Genomic DNA, 18079 nt, shown 5'->3' with positions numbered 1-18079 from the left:
GGTATTAAAGATTCAATGCAATCCCTATCAGAATCCCAATGGATGTTTTTTTTAAATAGAAAAATAAAAACCTATTCTGAAACTCATGCTATGGTTTTTATTTTATTTTATTTCATTTCATTTTATTTTATTTATTTATTTATTTATTTATTTATTTATTTATTTATTTTTGAGACAAGAGTCTCACTCTGTTGCCCAGGCTGGAGAGCAGTGGCATGATCTTGGCTCACTGCAACCTCTGGCTCCCAGGTTCAAGCAATTCTCCTTGCCCCAACCTCTCAAATAGCTGGGATTACAGGTGCCTGCCAGCATGCCCAGCTAATTTTTGTATTTTTAGAAGAGATTTTTAGAAGAAAAGTTTTTGCCATGTTGGCCAGACTGGTCTCGAACTCCTGACCTCAAATCATCTGTCCACCTCGGCCTCCCAAAGTGCTGGGGTTACAGACATGAGCCACCGTGCCTGGCCCTTTCTTGCGTCTTGAGACAAGACCCACATGACCTGGCAATGAGATGGGGAATGGCAACCCAGGAGAAGAAAATACTTTCAAAAGAGGTCTTAAAAGAACATTCTGGATTTAGAGAATAAAGCAGAAAACAATGTAGCGTCCGTCCCTCCCCTCTTCTGGTTTCTTACAGCGACGATAATTCCAGAATGTCTCAGCTGAAGATATGGAGTGATACTCATACTCAGTGCCGTATTTCCCGCTGAAACACCACGGACCGGGTGCTGCCGGCAGCTAGGACTAGGTTACCAGAGGAAGGCCAGGCTGTGCTGAAGCTGCCGTGAGCCTTAGTACCCCACGGGACCTTTCCCATCGTCTAGGACTTCAAACACAAACAACTGCCCAATAGGTTTTTCTAACATTTTGCTTTTGGTCCTTTACTTGGAAATGCACTGATTTCACCACGAAAATATTTGTGAGGAGAAAAAAAGATTTTCATGAAAAAGCAAATATTTTTAAAATGTAGCTTTATGCAAAAACAAGCTGAAAGGTTGCTTGTTGCATTGTCGTACGCTCAAGCTCAGTCACTTTGCCGTATTGAGTTTCTTTTTTCTCCCAGTCACCCTTCTCCATCAATGCGAAGCGTCGGAAATTAGCTCCTCATATGACCAGCCAATTCGGTTCCAGTCCTTTGGAAATGTAATCCTATTTGGCGTGTCTGCAGACTTGGAGTGACACTGGGTTTGTTTCCCTGGAAAACTGGGTCAAATTGAATAGGCTTTTAGTCCTGTGCCTTTACCATAATTAAAAACGAGTTAGGCTGATTGTAGCATGTGTCCAGAATTTAGGTGTTTTTGCTTTATAAAGAGGAGAAGAGGCGCAAACCACAGGCCACTTTCACTCATGATAAACTGCGCCTAGAGGCAGAGTGGAGGAGACGCATTCATCATCCACGTTTCTAGGAATAATGGACAGGAGAGAAGTATGTATAAAGAAGGAATCCTGTGCTTCGGGAGGCCAAGGTGGGAGGATTGCTTGAGGTCAGGAGTTCAAGACCAGCCTGGGCAACCTCACCTCTCTTGCTCAAGCCTGTAATCCCAGCACTTTGGGAGGCCGAGACGGGCGGATCACGAGGTCAGGAGATCGAGACCATCCTGGCTAACATGGTGAAACCCCGTCTCTACTAAAAAATAAAAAAAATAAAAAATAAAAAAAAAACTAGCCGGGCGAGGTGGCAGCGCCTGTAGTCCCAGCTACTCGGGAGGCTGAGGCAGGAGAATGGCGTAAACCCGGGGGGCGGAGCTTGCAGTGAGCTGAGATCTGGCCACTGCACTCCAGCCCGGGCGACAGAGCGAGACTCCGTCTCAAAAAAAAAAAAAAAATATATATATATATATATTTTAATTTGTACTTTTAATGTATAAAATTTTTAATTTTTAAAATTTTAAATATAAATGTATATATATAAATTTTTAGAGAAAAAATATTATATATATACCTAGCAAGACCCCTCACTTCTGTATAAAATTTTAAATGCATATTTATTTATTTATTTATTTATTTATTTGAGATGGAGTTTCGCACTTGTTGCCCAGGCTGGAGTGCAATGGCGCAATCTCGGCTCACAGCAACCTCCACCTTCCAGGTTCAAGAGATTCTCCTGCCTCAGCCTCCCGAGTAGCTGGGATTACAGGTATGCGCCACCACACCCAGCTAATTTTGTATTTTTAGTGGACACCAGGTTTCTCCATGTTGGTCAGGCTGGTCTCGAACTCCCGACCTCAGGTGATCTGCCGGCCTCAGCCTCCCAAAGTGTTGGGATTACAGGCGTGAGCCACTGCCCCCGGTCAATACATATTTACATATATACATTTTTTAAAAATTAAAGACATTACATATATATTTTAGAGTTGGGGGGGTCTCTCTAGATAAATATGTATATTCTTTTTTTCCTCTTTCTTTTTCTCTCTCTTTCTTTCTTTCTTTCTTTCTTTCTTTCTTTCTTTCTTTCTTTCGTTCTTTCGTTCTTTCGTTCTTTCTTTCTTTCTTTTTTAAGAAGGCATTCCAGGGGAGGCCTGTGCCCTGGGGAGATCTCTCTGGGTTTCCTGCAAAGACCCTCTTGAGAAAGAATAGAAGAGAGAGCCCAGAGCGGGGAGAAACTCATTTAAATTCTCTTCTCTTGGTCTTTCCATTTGCAGCCCGGGCAACCCGGCGCGCTAAGGAGCTCACAGCCCAGCCTCGCCCCCGCGCCCGCGACCAGTGGGAGGCGGCCCGGCCGGGAGCGGGGCCAATGGCAGCGGCTGGCGGAGACGCGGCCCTTTAAGAAGCCGCGGGCGCCCTAGGGGGCAGAGCACCGGATAACAGCTGCAGCAGCAACGCGGCCGCCGCCACCATGGCCCTGCAGGTACCCGGGGCTTGGGGAGGCCACGCGGGAGGGGCGCTCCGCGAGGGGAGTGCTCAAGTGGGGCTCGCGGTGGGCGTGGCGCCCCGGGAGCGGTTGGCGGAGACCCAGGGGACACGCCCACTCCTTCCCCAGCGCCGCAGATGGCGGTGTAGACCGCACCTGTGCCTGCTGACGGCGAGCCGGGGCTCCCAGGGCAACCGTTCTGGACCCCAGGGGCCGGGTGAGCGACCGTGAGCGGAAAAGCAGGCAAGGCACGAGCACGGAGGAGCACGGAGCGGGCCTCCTCTCTCCGTCTCCGAGAGGGAGTCGAGATCACCGGGTCTCATCCCCCGCTCCCTCCCCTTCGCTCGTTGGGACCTCCGGGACCTCTCTTAGTGTCATACTGAGCAGAAGAGATCTGTGAGGCTCCGATTTAAAAATACTGTTTTTTTTTTATGTGAAAAAACATGTTTAAGGGTGGAAAACTTTGGAAAAGACAACAAACATAAACTAATAATTACTGATAATAATCCAATCATAATTCCTTCACCCAGGTGATAACCACTGCTAACATGCTAGGGTAATTCCTAGTATGTCCTAGTATGTTTTTTTCCATGTGTGTATGTGTGTGGCATATATCTACACACATACCTATGATGTTATTGTGTATATACAGTTTTATTCCTACACTTAACACAGTAATATGAGCATTTTCTCATTATTAAATATTCTCAAATGTAATTTTTTTTTTTTTTTTTTTGAGACACAGTCTCACTCTGTTTCCCAGGCTGAGTTTCCATTGGTGGTATCTCAGCCCACCTCAACCTCCGCCTCCCGAGTTCAAGCGATTCTCATATGTCAGCCTCCCGAATAGCTGGGATTACAGGCGTGCGCCGCCACTCCTGGCTATTTTTCTCCATTTTTAGTGGAGTTGGGGTTTCACTGTATTGGCCACACTGGTCTTCAACTCCTGACCTCAAGTGATCCACCCGCCTTGGGCACCCAAAGTGCTGGGATTTCAGGCATGAGCCACCACGCCCGGCCTCTAAAATGTAATCTTTTACACGCACAAATTTTCATAGAACGTGGCTTACTTCTTTAACCATTTCAGTCAGGCAAGACGCTATCCTGGGTAAAGTTATAATACATACTCCAGGGCCATCTGGGTTCAAATTTGTGCCTCACTTCTACTTAGCCTGTGACATAGTTACCCTCTCCCTGCCTCAGTTTCTTTATCTAAAAATGGAGGAGAGATACATTAAATGAGTTATATATATAAAGCATTTAAAACAATGTCTGACATGTGGTAAAAGTCCAATAAGGATAAGCTTGTGGTGGAACATTTAGTTAGTTAGTTTGTTTTGAGACAGGTTCTCACTCTGTCACCTAGGCTGGAGTGCAATGCTGCGATCTCAGCTCACGGCAGCCTTGAACTCCTGGGCTCAAGTAATCCTGCCACTTCAGCCTCCCAAGTAACTGGGACCACAGGCACCTGCCACCACACCTGGCTATTTGTGTGTGCGTGTGTGTGTGTGTGTGTGTGAGAGAGAGAGAGAGAGAGAGAGAGAGAGAGGAGTTTCACTCTTGTTGCCGAGGCTGGAGTGCAATGTCATGATCTTAGCTCACGGCAACCTCCGCCTTCCGGGTTCAAGCGATTCTCTTGCCTCAGCCTCCCCGGAGTAACTGGGATTACAGGCATGCACCACCATGCCCGATTAATTTTGTATTTTTAGTAGAGACTGAATTTCTCCATGTTGGTAGGGTGGTCTTGAACTCCTGACCCCAGGTGATCTGCCACCTCAGCCTCCCAAAATGCTGGGATTACAGGCGTGAGCTATTGTGCCTGACTCAAATATTCTTATGCATGACTTATGTGTTTATACTGAACTCTCCCCAAAATGATCAAAACGTTCTTCTAAAAGTTCCTGAAAGATCTGAAAGGTTCCTTTTTAGCTTAGTACTTTGGTTTTTTGTTGTTGTTTGCTTTTGAAATACTTGCAATGAGGAATTAAGAGTTTAGGGACGTCACAGGAAAGCAGTATGCTAAGGAGTATTAATATCGACCCATGATGTTATCTACTAACAATGCATTTGCATGTTAACAATATTGGAGGAAGATAACTTTTTTCCCGATATGATGTCTCGCTCTGTTGCCCAGGCTGGAGTGCAACCGCATGATCTTGGCTCACTGCAACCTCCTCCTTACAGATTCAAGCAATTCTCCTGCCTCAGCCTCCTAGTAGCAGGGATTACAGGTGCCTGCCGCCACGGCCGGCTAATTTTTGTTTTATTAGTAGAGACAGGGTTTCACCATGTTGGCTAGACTGGTCTTGAACTCCTGACCTCAAGAGATCTACCTGCCTCAGCCTCCCAAAGTGCTGGGATTACAGATGTGAGCTACCACGCCCAGCTGAAAGTAACTTTTAGAAATGACAAGTAATAACTGGCTGACATATTGAAACCTCTTCTGTCTTTATTACCTCACTGGCATGTGCAGGGATCATATTGGTACTAGTGTTCTGCCAAGATGCTCATTGAGTGGAAATTAGAGGAAAGGTGACTAGTTCAGGGTCCCTAGTCTTCTATTTATTTATACAAGAATAAGTAGACTGTCACTGGAGTAGCAAAACAAATGGAATTTCTAATTCAGCTATAGCCTCCTGATTTTATTTGAAAATTTACAATACGTTTCTGTCCTCACCAAAGCATTTAGGAGAGCTGATGTTTATCCTAAATGGACAAATTTCTTTCCTAGATGATGAAGCTAAAAAGCAGACTTCTTCCAGAAGATGTATCTTTTCAAATCTAGGGGACTGATGATTTTAACAATTGGCAAAAAAGACTAACCTCTTCCCCTAGCCCACATTTGTGTGACCTAAGAACCCTGCAGTTCCTTGAGTGTGAGAATTTTTTATCTTCTTAATTGGGTTGCGCGATGGGAAAGAATTGCTTGAGAAGACCTTGTCAACCCCCTATGTGGGATGACCATGTTCTTTGGCTGCAGAAAGTAAAGTCAGATGAGGTGAGTCACCCTCAGAGGCTGTCTTCAGTGAGGCTGAAATGTGAAAGGCAGTTTACACAGCAGCCCGCCTAATCAGCATGGAAGGATGCACCCAGGATGTACCCAGTGTGAGTGATGCTGGCGTAACTTCTACGCCAAAGGTGGGGCGAGGGGCCTCTGTCAAAAGCATGAACAGGAAGGAGTCCAGGGAGCGGCAGTAGTAGCCTTAAGGCAGTTTGTCTTGCAGAATCTCAAGCTCGGGTGAGATCTCGGGGGAGATCATGCACAAAACATTCAACCAGGATGCTGAGGACCCCTGGCTCCGAAGAAATCAGCTCAGCAGAGGCTGCAGTTCCTGCCAAAGGCAGCAAGTCCACCTCTGCAGCAGCGTAGGATACTGCAAAACTATGATGCCTTTCTCTCGGAATGAGGCAGGAGAATAGGGTCTGGAGGCAGAGAACCTAAGAACCTAAGGCCGATTCACACTGACTTCCTGGAACTAAATCAAAAGGAAAACCCCAACTGTCCACACCTATGTAGTAAAAGGACCCGAGGCTACTCCCTTTGCAACCTCCTCCCCATTCTCTGTGTAGCAGATGGAAAATCGAATGTATCTCTGATTGGTTGCAGAAAGCAACATTTGCATAGGAATGTAACTTTGTAACTTCACTTCAGCCTCTGATTGGTTGCTTTCCCCAACCAATCAGACTGATCGTGAGCCAAGTTTTGATTTGCATAGAAGTGTAACTTTGTAACTTCACTTTAGCCTCTGATTGCAGGCTACTACTTCATTTACATAGGATGCACACCAAGTAACCAATGGGAAACCTCTAGAGGGTATTTAAGCGCAGAAAATTCTGTAACAGGGCTCTTGAGTCCCTGTACTCTGCCTGCTCCCACCCTGTGGAATGTACTTTCGCTTTCAATAAATCTCTGCTTTTGTTGCCTCTTTCTTTCCTTGCTTTGTGCCTTTTCTCCAATTTTTTGTTAAAAATGCCAAGAACTTGGGCACTCTCCACTGGTAACAAGAATGCTTTGGAATTCAATGTTCATAGCTCTATATTTAAAGCTGCATCTCACCTATGATAACTTTCTGATCCCTCTAAAGTCTGCTCACTCATTAACCATCCAACAAGGATGTTCTTAATAGACTCAGACCAGGCTCACGCCACCTGCCAGCAGTCCCTGAGGCCCTGTGGGTGCTGCCAAGGTGATTATTTATTGTTTATTTATTTACGAGTATTCATGCAACCCCACACAGCCTTTATGTTGAACTCCAGTAATTTCTGTCCACACTGCTGGGAGCAGCTTTCCCTGCCCCTCTGCACCCAACAAACGCAGACCTGAACCCCCCAGCACAATCACCATCTCATCTCAGAGACAGCTTTTTCCGTTCCGTACCTTCCCCTCTGCGCTACCTCCAGTGTTCCCAGAGCAACTGCTGCACCTTATTTGCAGCAAGTCCCATGTGACTGCCCTTGCCCTGTTCATTTCCTACCAGGCTATGAGCACCTTCAAGCACACTGCCTTGTGCCTGCCCATTTGCCTGGCAAAGGCCTGATCTATCGGAGGTGTTCAGTAAGTAGGTTTGTTAATTAGTATGAGCTGTGAGATGAGCTCTGGGAGGGCAGAGTCCATTGAATCAAATCAAGAATATTTTGCATTCTTGGCCAGGCATGGTGGCTCACGCCTGTAATCCCAGCACTTTGGGAAGTGGAGGTATGCAGATCACTTGAGTTCAGGAGTTCGAGACTAGCTTGGCCAACATAGCAAAACCCTGTCTTTATTAAAAATACAAAAAAATTAGCCAGGCATGTTGGCGCATGCCTATAATCCTAGCGACTTGGGAGGCTGAGGTGGGAGGATTGCTTGAACCAGGAGGTGGAGGTTGCAGTGAGCCATGGTTGTGCCACTGTACTCTAGCTTGAGCAACAGAGCAAGACTCTATCTCAAAAAAAAAAAAAAAAAAATTATATTCTTAATCATCCTTAACCCTAGTGAGAGGTGACAACGTGCTAGTAGCCCTCGCTCTCGGCACCTCCTCGGCCTCCGCATCCACTCTGGCAGTGCTTGAGGAGCCCTTCAGCCTGCCACGGCACTGTGGGAGCCCCTCTCTGGGCTGTCCCAGGCTGGAGTCGGCTCCCTCTGCTTGCGGGGAACAGTGGAGGGAGAGGCACAGGCGGGAACCAAGGCTGTGAGGTGCTCACAGGCCAGCGGGAGTTCCGGTGGGCGTGGGCGAGGGCTCAGCTGGCCCCACACTCCGAGCGGCTGGCACTGCCGGCCCCAGGCAGTGAGGGGGTTAGCACTTGGGCCTGCAGCTGCAGAGGGTGTGCCAGGTTCCCCAGCAGTGCCAGCCCACCAGCACTGCGCTCAAGTTGTCGCTGGGCCTCAGCTGCTGCCCCGTGAGGCAGGGCTTGGGACCTGCAGCCCGCCATGCCTGAGCTTCCCGGCGGCCATGGGCTCCTGCTGGGCCCGAGCCTCCTCGACGAGCGCCGCCCCCTGCTCCACAGCACCTGGTCCCATCCACCGCAAGGGCTGAGGAGTGCAGGCACGGCTCGGGACTGGCCAGTAGCTCCACCTGCAGCCCCCATGGTGGATCCACTAGGTGAAGCCAACTGGGCTGTTGAGTCTGGTGGCGACTTGGAAAGCTTTTGTCTAGCTAGAGGATTGCAAATGCACCAATCAGCACCCTGTCAAAACGGTCCAATCAGCTCTCTGTAAAATAGGCCAATCAGCTCTCTGTAAAGTGGACCAATCAGCAGGATGTGGGTGGGGCCAAATAAGGGAATAAAATCAGGCTGCCCGCACTAGCCAGCAGCAACTTGCTTGGGTTCGTTTGTGTGTGGTGGTGTCGTTGTTCTTTCGCTCTTTGTAATAAATCTTGCTGTTGCTCACGCTTTGAGTTCACGCTGCCTTTATGAGCTGTAACACTCACCATGAAGGTCTGCAGCTTCACTTCTGAGGCCAGGGAGACCATGAACCCACCGGGAGGAATGAACAACTCCAGACGCACCGTCTTAAAGAGTTGTAACGCTCACGGCGAAGGTCTGCAGCTTCACTTCTGAAACCAGGGAGACCACGAACCCACCAGAAGCAAGAAACTCCAGACGCGTCCAAACATCAGAAGGAACATCTTTAAGAACTGTAACACTCACCGTGACGGTCGACGGCTTTATTCTTGAAGTCAGCAAGACCAAGAGCCCACCAATTCTGGACAAATTGGCACCTTCCCGCTGAGGCTGATACTCTTTTTGCGACTGAAGCTGCAACTCAGAGGATCTTTGTTTCTTGGATAGAGTCTCAGGGCAATGTGCCTCAAAGCTAGAAGTCATACCTGAGTATCCTGGCCAAGGCCAATATTGTTTGTACTCCAGCCTATCATGGTTGGGATGGGAAAGGCCTGCTGCAGGAAGGCGCATCAGAAGAGCCCCTTAAGACAGGAATGTATTGCATTGAGGTGCCAGAACTAGACAGGCTGGACAGAGCGAATAATGCTGACCACTGCTCTAGAACTGGTTTCCCTACCGGCATAGGGAGAAAGAGTGGGGACCCCTGAAATGGCATGGGAAACTGTGTCAGGGCTTAGCTCTAATGTGCAGAGGGGTCTAGGACTTTCATTAGATCTTTTTTTTTTTTTGAGACAGAGTCTTACTCTGTCACCCAGGCTGGAGTGCAGTAGCAGGATCTTGGCTCACTGCAACCTCTGCTCCTGGGTTCCACCTATTCTCCTGCTTCAGTCTATCCTGAGTAGCTGGAATCGCAGGTGTGAGGCACCATGCCCAGCTATTTTTTTGTGCTTTTAGTAAGAGACCAGGTTTCACCATTTTGGCCAGGCTGGTCTCGAACTTCTGAGCTTAAGTGATCCACCTACCTCAGCCTCCCAAAATACGGGGATTACAGACGTGAGCCACTGCACCCAGCCCTTATATGGGTTTTTAAAAAGGCTTAGAATTCTAATTAAGGTTTGGCACATCAAAAGGAGTCTAGTTGCTGTCATTGCAAAATAACATGGGACGTTACAGCGAACAGAACACCTGAGATGGCCTATAAACCTGCAGAGGAAGGTCCTACACCCCTTATGAATAGCCTTGCCCTGTAGCGGCTCTGGCCACTCAGCATTTCAATTTTGTTCTTATTATAAACACAATCCACGCACGTTATAGAAAATTTGCAGAGTACAAAAATATTTTAAAACTACATAACTTGCCAATAATCAGAGGCAATTAACTGTTTACATATTTTTAGTATATATCTTTCTAGTTTTTATTTTTTCTATACAACTTACCGAGCTAAGTGTATAAAAAGAATTTGCTTTCTTTGCTAAAACATAAACTAAAAGTGTTTCTTATGTCTTGCTTTATTGCAAGTACTTTTTCTTTTTTTTCCGACATTCTTGCTCTGTCGCCAAGGCTGGAGTATAGTGGCATGATCTTGGCTCACTGAAACCTCCACCTCCTGGGTTCAAGTGATTCTCCTGCCTCAGCCTTCCAAGTAGCTGGGATTACAGGCATGTGCCACTACGCCCAGCTAATTTTGTATTTTTAGTAGAGACAGGTTTCTCTATGTTGGTCAGGCTGGTCTCAAACTCCCAACCCCAGGTGATGCGCCTGCGTTGGCCTCCCAAAGTGCTGGGATTACAGGCGTGAGCCACTGCTCCCAGCCTGGTCACACAGCACTTAAGTGATGGAGTTGGGATTCCAACCAAGGCAGTCTGGCTCCGGAGCCATGTTCTTAACCATGGCATTAGTATAAAGCAGCCAAGAGTTTCTTAGGAAGACACTCAGAAGACAAGGCGCCCCTTATTCCATGCCCCCGTGCTTCTCAGTCCCCTGTGGGAAATGGGTAGGAGGATGAGCCATGTTCAAGGTTATTTAGGCTGAAGACCCTGATCTCCAACTTACAGGTGATTTTGTTCACAAAACAACTGTTCTGCATGTACTACTGTTCCTGGACCAAACCGAGAGCCGCGCTGCTTATTCTCTCAGCTCAATAATGAGATGCAGATAAACTGGGAAAGGAGAGAGTTGGTTTCTGTAACTGGGTACAAGGAGAAAGCCTGGAAATGATTGCCAAGCCAACTCAAAATTACAGAGGTTTCTAGAGCTTTATATGCCTTCTAAGTTATATGTCTGCATGTAAGTGTTTATTCATCTAAAGCCTTAAGTGACTAACTTCTAATCTATAACTAAGGGCTGAGTCCTGAAGACCTTCCTCTGGAGCCTCAGCAAATGTCCTTAATCTAGATGGGTCCAGGTGCTGGAGTGATTACCCTTGTTTCCTGCTAAATCATGGAGGTTTGGGGAGTTCCTTCAGATCCCAGTAAAACTTGTTTGTGGAGGTCTGGGGATTTTCTTCAGACCCCCATAAAACTTGTTTAATCCTAAATGGGTCCTGTTAAGAATTCCTTCATTATCTTGTTATGCCTCAAGCCCCAGGAAGAGCCTGGGCAAAACTCTTGGTGGGCTTTTGTTGGAGTCTTCATATGAGGGCGCTGGCTCTTTCCGTTTTTAATATTTAATGTAACTCAGTGCTGACACGATTGTTATGGCGGCCTGCCTATTCAGCCGTCAGGAGGACCTGGCCACAGTACTGCCTGTCTTTGGGGCCGGAAGGAAACTTGAGCCAGTCACTCTGCTGAGCCCACAGGGTACTGAGGTTACACTGGGGCTATCCACTTTCTCTCCTAGGCCTTTGGATCCAAAGGGAGCTCTGGCATCAGAGAAGAAGTGTGGGGGGCGGGGGCCAGCTAGCGTACATCCTTGAACTTCCCCTGTTTGACAGCCAGCCTACAGACAATTCCTGCTTATCCTGAGTTTTAAAAAATAACAGAAGACACAGTTTAATTTAAAAATCTATAAAGGAAAATAATCACGAAGCCCTTCGTAGAGTATAAACTAGGAGGTTAGAAAGGGAAAGGGATAAAGCATCTGGGAGCCCTGAGGCTCCAGAGTACACTGGACTTCCTTGTCTATTTCAGCTACTGGCTGAACCCTGGGCCAGCCTGAGGGTCTTGCGGGGTTTGGGAGGTCCCCATTTTCAGAGTTAACTTGGGACAAGCCTTACTACTTAAGTACTTTTTTTTTTTTTTTTTGGAGACAGAGTCTCACTTTGTCGCCCAGGCTAGAGTGCAGTGGCGTTATCTTAGTTCACTGCAACCTCCGCCTCCCAGGTTCAAGCAATTCTTGTGCCACAGCCTCCTGAGCAGCTGGGATTACAGGTGTGCGCCACCATGCCCAGCTAAGTTTTGTATTTTTAGTAGAGACAGGGATTTGCTATGTTGGTTGGGCTGTTCTCGAACTCCTGACCTCAAGTGGTCCCCTGCCTCGGCCTCCCAGAGTGCTGGGATTACAGGCATGAGCCACCATGCCAGGCTTACGTACATTGTATATAGCGTTTCCAGGAAGTCTAAAAACATACTACTCAAGTATACTGGTATACAGTTTTCCCTAATCAGCTCTACATTGGCTAAGCAACTCCTCTTTTCTAGAAATCATTTGTAATAAATCTTATAATTTAGGTCTAGTGTGAAAAGGAATCTGTACAAGCAACTCAACCAGATCAGGAATATTGATTACCCTCAGAAGCTGACTAGGTCTAAATAATGCTGATATTAAAGAATGTAGGCATGAGGGCACTGGAAGAGAAACACCCCAGACGATGGTGTTAACCGGTAGCAAATCCCCTGCATGTAGTAAAGTAGGACTGAGGCAGAAGAGGGAGGACGCATCTGTGAGGTCATTGAGAAAACTCCATTGAGTATCAATAATGCCAAAAAAAAAAAAAGCAGCCAGGCATGGTGGCTCACACCTGTAATCCCAGCACTTCGGGAGGCCCAGGTGGGTGGATCATGAGGTCAGGAGTTCAAGACCAGCCTGGCCAGTATGGTGAAACCCCGTCTCTACTAAAAATATAAAAATTAGCCAGGCATGGTGGCAGGTGCCTGTAATCCCAGCTACTCGGGAGGCTGAGGCAGGAGAATCACTTGAACCCGGGAGGCAAATGTTGCAGTGAGCCGAGATCTTGCCATGGCACTCCAGCCTGGGCAACAGAGTGAGACTCCGTCTCAAAAAAAAAAAAAAAAAGAAAGAAAAAGCAAACTCACCAGGTGTGCTGTGGCTCACACCTGTAGTCCCAGCACTTTGGGAGGCCGAGGTGGGCAGATCACTTGAGCTCAGGAGTTCAAGACAAGCCTGGTCAACATGACAAAACCCCATCTCTACAAAAATACAAAAATTAGCTGAGCTTGGTGGTGCACACTTGTAGTCCCAGCTGCTTGGGAGGCTGAGGTGGGAGAATGGCTTGAGCCCCAGAGTAGAGGTTGCAGTGAGTGGAGACGGTGCCAATGTACTGCACTCCAGCCTGGGCGAGAGAGCTAGACCTTGGCTTGAAAAATAATAATAATAAAATAAAAAAATAAAAGGAGGGTAAGCTGAACATTTTCCGTATTAAGAATTTTCTGTAGTTCTTCATATGAGGTAAGTCCCAGGAGAGGTGAACTCCTAGGAATTCAAGTAAATTAAGATCATTCTGATAGAACCAGAGCAGCAGAAGTTCATTTCTGTTTGAAACCTTCCTCTTCCTGCTCTTCGAGTTCCTATTCCTTGGTGGTAAAATGCTCCTTTTTTTTTCCCTTTAGGCTGATTTTGACAGGGCTGCAGAAGATGTGAGGAAGCTGAAAGCAAGACCAGATGATGGAGAACTGAAAGAACTCTATGGGCTTTACAAACAAGCAATAATTGGAGACATTAATATTGGTATTACATATTATTAATATTAATATAATAATGTTACAATTAATATATTATAGTTATATAATATAGTATATCATTACTTAAAATATAATATACTCTGTTTGAACAACGTGTATAGAAGTGCACAGTAAAATGTTAACTTGCAAATGCATCTCTCCTTCTCTTGCCAGAGTGTCCAGGAATGCTAGATTTAAAAGGCAAAGCCAAATGGGAGGCATGGAACCTCAAAAAAGGTTTTTTAGTCTTTCACAAGTTTATGGCAAACTTTCTTAATTTCCCCATGCACCAATCAGGGAGATAACCTGTTTGTATCTTTCTAGGGTTGTCGACGGAAGATGCGATGAGTGCCTATATTTCTAAAGCAAAGGAGCTGATAGAAAAATATGGAATTTAGAATACAGCATACGAGGAATATTTGCTTTTGAAGCCTTCCTAATGCTATCATGACCTAACATTTAGAGGGAGAGGCACACTGTTAACTTGATGTATCATGTAGATTTTTGTTATTGGCATGAATTGTAATACTTAGCAATATACTGAAACTACATAGATAGTTCAATTATACTTACTTAAACCAGGTGTCTTTAAAAGTTCTTTTTAAGAAAATGTGGCACATATACACCATGGAATACTATGCAGCCATAAAAAAGGATGAGTTCCTGTCCTTTGCAGGGACATGGATGAAGCTGGAAACTATCATTCTCAGCAAACTATCACAATATTAGAAAACCAAGCATGTTCTCACTCATAAGTGGGAGTTGAACAGTGAGAACACATGGACAGAGGGAGGGGAACATCACACACCAGGGCCTGTCGGGGCATGGGAGGCTAGGGGAGGGATAACATTAGGAGAAATACCTAATGTAGGTGACCGGTTGATGGGTACAGCAAACCACCAGGGCACGTGTATACCTCTGTTACAAAACTGCACATTCTGCACATGTAACCCAGAACTTAAGGTACTTAAAAAAAAAAAAAAAGTTCTTTTAGAAAAGTATTTTGTGTTTTATTTTTATAGAGTTAGAGAGGACAACTGCAGTTTTTGTTCGTTTGCTTGTTTGTTTTTCCTTGAGGAGTCTCGTTCTCTCACCCAGGCTGGAGTACAGTGGTGCGATCTCGGCTCACTGCAACCTCTGCCTCCTGGGTTCAAGTGATTCTCTTGCCTCAGCCTCCCGAGTAGCTGGGATTACAGGTGCTTGCCACCCTGGCTGGCTAATTTTTGTATTTTTAGTACAGATGGGGTTTTGCCATGTTGGCCAGGCTGGTCTCGAACTCCTGACCTCAGGTGATCTGCCCACCTTGGCGTCCCACAATGCTGGAGTTACAGGTATGAGCCACCACACCTGGTCACAAGTGCAGTTCTGTTACATGGATATATTGTGTAGTGGGGAAATCTGGGCTTTTAGTGTAACCATCACCCAAATTTCGCATCCCTCACCCCCTCCCACCTTTCCAAGCCTCCAGTGTCTATTATTCCACACTCCAGGACCCTGTGTTCACACTGCTTAACTCCCACTTATAAGTGAAAACATGGTTTTTTTTTTTTGTTTGTTTCTGAGGGGTTTTTTAAAATCTTTATTTTCTTGTTTTTGTTTTGTTTTGTTTTGTTTTCTGAATTTTTTCACTTAAGATAATAGCCTCCAGTTCCACTCATGTTGCTGCAAAAGCTGTAATTTCATTTTCTTTTATGGCTGAGTAATATCCGCTGGTATACATATACCATGTTTTCTTTATCCCATCATCCACTGATGGATACTTAGGTTGATCCCATATCTTTGCTATTGTGAATTGTGCTGCAATAGACATACAAGGCAGGTATCTTTTGGATAGAATGACTTCTTTTCCTTTAAGAAGATGCCCAGTAGTGGGATTGCGGGGTAGAATGGTAGTTCTATTTTTAGTTCCATCAGAAATTTCTGTGCTGTTTTTCATAGAGGTTGTACAAATTTACATTCCCACCAACACTGTATAAGCATTCCCTTTTCTCCACATCTGTTGTTGTTTGACTTTTTAGAAAGCCTCGCCCTGGTAATATGTGTACAGATTTGAACAGCTGTTTGTTCTTTTGGCTCATCTGTTCTGTTACAAAGAGTTAATGTTACTGGTGAAATAAAAACAGGTTATTAAGAATCAATGGCAAGGCTGAACGTGGTGGCTCATGCCTGTAATCTCAGCACTTTGGGAGGCCGAGGTGGGTGAATCACTGAGGTCAGAAGTTCGAGACCAGCCTGACCAACATTGCAAAACCTCATCTCCACTAAAAATACAAAAATTGTTATCCGTCTCTTAAACGGAAAAAAAAAAAAAAAAAAAGAATCAATGGTAAGACTGTTCCTTCCTTACACCATGTGGCTTTGAGGTCACAGTGATACAGAGACTGTGAACCAGAGAACATACTTGATTCAGGTCTTCATTCATCTGTGAACGTGCTAGGTGACCTGGGGCAAGTACTTAACCTTATTAAGCCTTATCTGTAGAGGAGGGAAAATAATATCACTCTCAAAGGGCTGTTCTAAGAATTGAAAGAGAGGCCGGGTGCGGTGGTTCACACCTGTAGTCCCAGCACTTTGGGAGGCCAAGGTGGGCAGATCACGAGGTCAGGAGACCAAGACCCTCCTGGCTAATATGGTGAAGCCCTGTCTCTACTGAAAATACACAAAATTAGCAGAGCATGGTGGCAGCAGGTGCCTGTAGTTCCAGCTTCTAGGGAGGCTGAGGCAGGAGAATGCCATGAACCCGGAGGCGGAGCTTGCAGTGAGCCAAGATCCCGCCACTGCTCTCCAGTCTGGGGGACACAGTGAGACACCATCTCAAAAAAAAAAAAAAAAAAAGAAATTTATAAGTCTGTCCATAGCAGTTAAAAGACATTTAAAAAGCCACCATAGAAATATCTCCTGTTTTTCTTTGAATTTTTACATTTAAGACAAATGAAAAAGCAAACTAAAATATTTAGTGATAAACTGTACCACTACTGTACCCCATCTGTTCAGTTCTACCAAAGAGTCTGGAATATAATATTAGCCCCCTACTCAGTCTTTCTGGAAGGTACACAGGCTCTTTGAAAGAAGATAGTCTTCTTGTTAACAATTCAGAAAATTGTTTGAGATTCCTTAAAATAAATATCCCGGCCGGGCGCAGTGGCTCAAGCCTGTAATCCCAGCACTTTGGGAGGCCGAGACGGGCGGATCACGAAGTCAGAAGATCGAGACCATCCTGGCTAACACGGTGAAACCCCGTCTCTACTAAAAAATACGAAAAGCTAGCCAGGCATGGTGGCGGGTGCCTGTAGTCCCAGCTACTCGGGAGGCTGAGGCAGGAGAATGGCGTAAACCCGGGAGGCGGAGCTTGCAGTGAGCTGAGATCCAGCCACTGCACTGCAGCCTGGGCGACAGAGCGAGACTCCGTCTCAAAAAAAAAAAACAAAAAAAAAAAAAAGAGAAATATCCCCTAAAGTAGCACACCTCTATTCCCCGCATAAAAATTTATATTTGGAATTGTATGACCAGAAGAATAGATCAATTCATGTTACTGCCACCACAACAGAACTGTCTAGGTCCGCTAGATGAATTTCCAGGGAATTATGCTGAGCAGAAAGAGCCAGTCCCCAATGTTACATGTATAATTCCATTTATGTAACGTTCTGTTTCTTTTCTTTTCTTTTTTTTTTTTTTCCGAGACAGGGTGTCATTGTTTTACCCAGGCTGCAGTGCAGTGGCACGATCTCTGCTCACTGCAACCTCTGCCTCCCAGGGTCAAGCAATCCTCCCATCTCAGCCTCCCGAGTAGCTGGGACTACAGGTGCATGCAACCATGCCCGGCTAATTTTTGTATTTTTCACAGAGACGGGGTTTCACCATGTTTTCCCAGGTTGGTCTGGAACTCCTGATCTGAGGTGATCTACCCACCTCGGCCTCCCAAAGTGCTGAGACTATAGGCACGAGCCACTGCGTCCAGCCAGGATTCTTGAAAGGGAAAATTTATAGACACAAAGGATGGAATAGTGGTCGCCAGGGAGGAGGGACGTCGGTGTGGCTTTAAAAGGGCAGCAGAAGGGATGATCCTGCAGTAATGGAATGTTCTGTGTCCTGATTGTAGCAACACCAATATCCTGCTTGTGATATTACACTATAGTTTCCTATAACAGTTGCCATTAAAGGAAATTGGGTTAAAGACTACACAAATCTCTCTGTATTATTTCATACAAATAAAAGGGAATCTACAGTTATCTCAAAAAGTTTAGTTTTAAAAATCAAGGTTGATTTCTCATCGGGAAAATTTTGGCAATCAAGATAATTCTCATCTTTCTAAATTTCGTGTGATGATAGACGTCTTCCACAATGATATCAAGACCTAATTTCTTCAAAGAGAAGACACCAGCAATGACAGACTTGGTGTCTTACAGTTGAGGGCTTGAGAACTCCTAAAAGTTATTCCCATATGAGCTTTACCTCCACCAAGTAGAGATGCAGGGGAAAAAGCTCACCCCAAAGCCTGGCATTGG

At 45.7% G+C, this 18079-nt stretch overlaps 1 protein-coding gene across 1 annotated transcript; it reads left to right on the top strand.

Annotated features, from left to right (window-relative positions):
- Window positions 1-2742: 2742 nt before the first annotated feature.
- Window positions 2743-14390, top strand: LOC101003652 (acyl-CoA-binding domain-containing protein 7). Its single transcript, XM_003903410.3, has 4 exons — window positions 2743-2847; window positions 13464-13581; window positions 13749-13811; window positions 13899-14390. Exons 1-4 carry the CDS (start codon window positions 2836-2838, stop codon window positions 13970-13972), a joined length of 267 nt encoding a protein of 88 aa, XP_003903459.1. The 5' UTR covers window positions 2743-2835; the 3' UTR covers window positions 13973-14390.
- The last annotated feature ends 3689 nt before the right edge of the window (window positions 14391-18079 follow it).

This window comes from Papio anubis, unplaced genomic scaffold, assembly GCF_008728515.1.
Source record: "Papio anubis isolate 15944 unplaced genomic scaffold, Panubis1.0 scaffold567, whole genome shotgun sequence".
In the NCBI taxonomy this organism is placed as follows: domain Eukaryota; kingdom Metazoa; phylum Chordata; class Mammalia; order Primates; family Cercopithecidae; genus Papio; species Papio anubis.
The sequence above is the reverse complement of the archived record's forward strand: the minus strand, read 5'-3'. Positions and strand labels throughout refer to the sequence as shown.

Coding starts and splice junctions, on each gene's coding strand:
- LOC101003652 (XM_003903410.3), top strand. Junction 13,582..13,748: donor AATTGGAGACATTAATATTG/GTATTACATATT, acceptor TTCTCTTGCCAG/AGTGTCCAGGAATGCTAGAT. Junction 13,812..13,898: donor GGCATGGAACCTCAAAAAAG/GTTTTTTAGTCT, acceptor GTATCTTTCTAG/GGTTGTCGACGGAAGATGCG.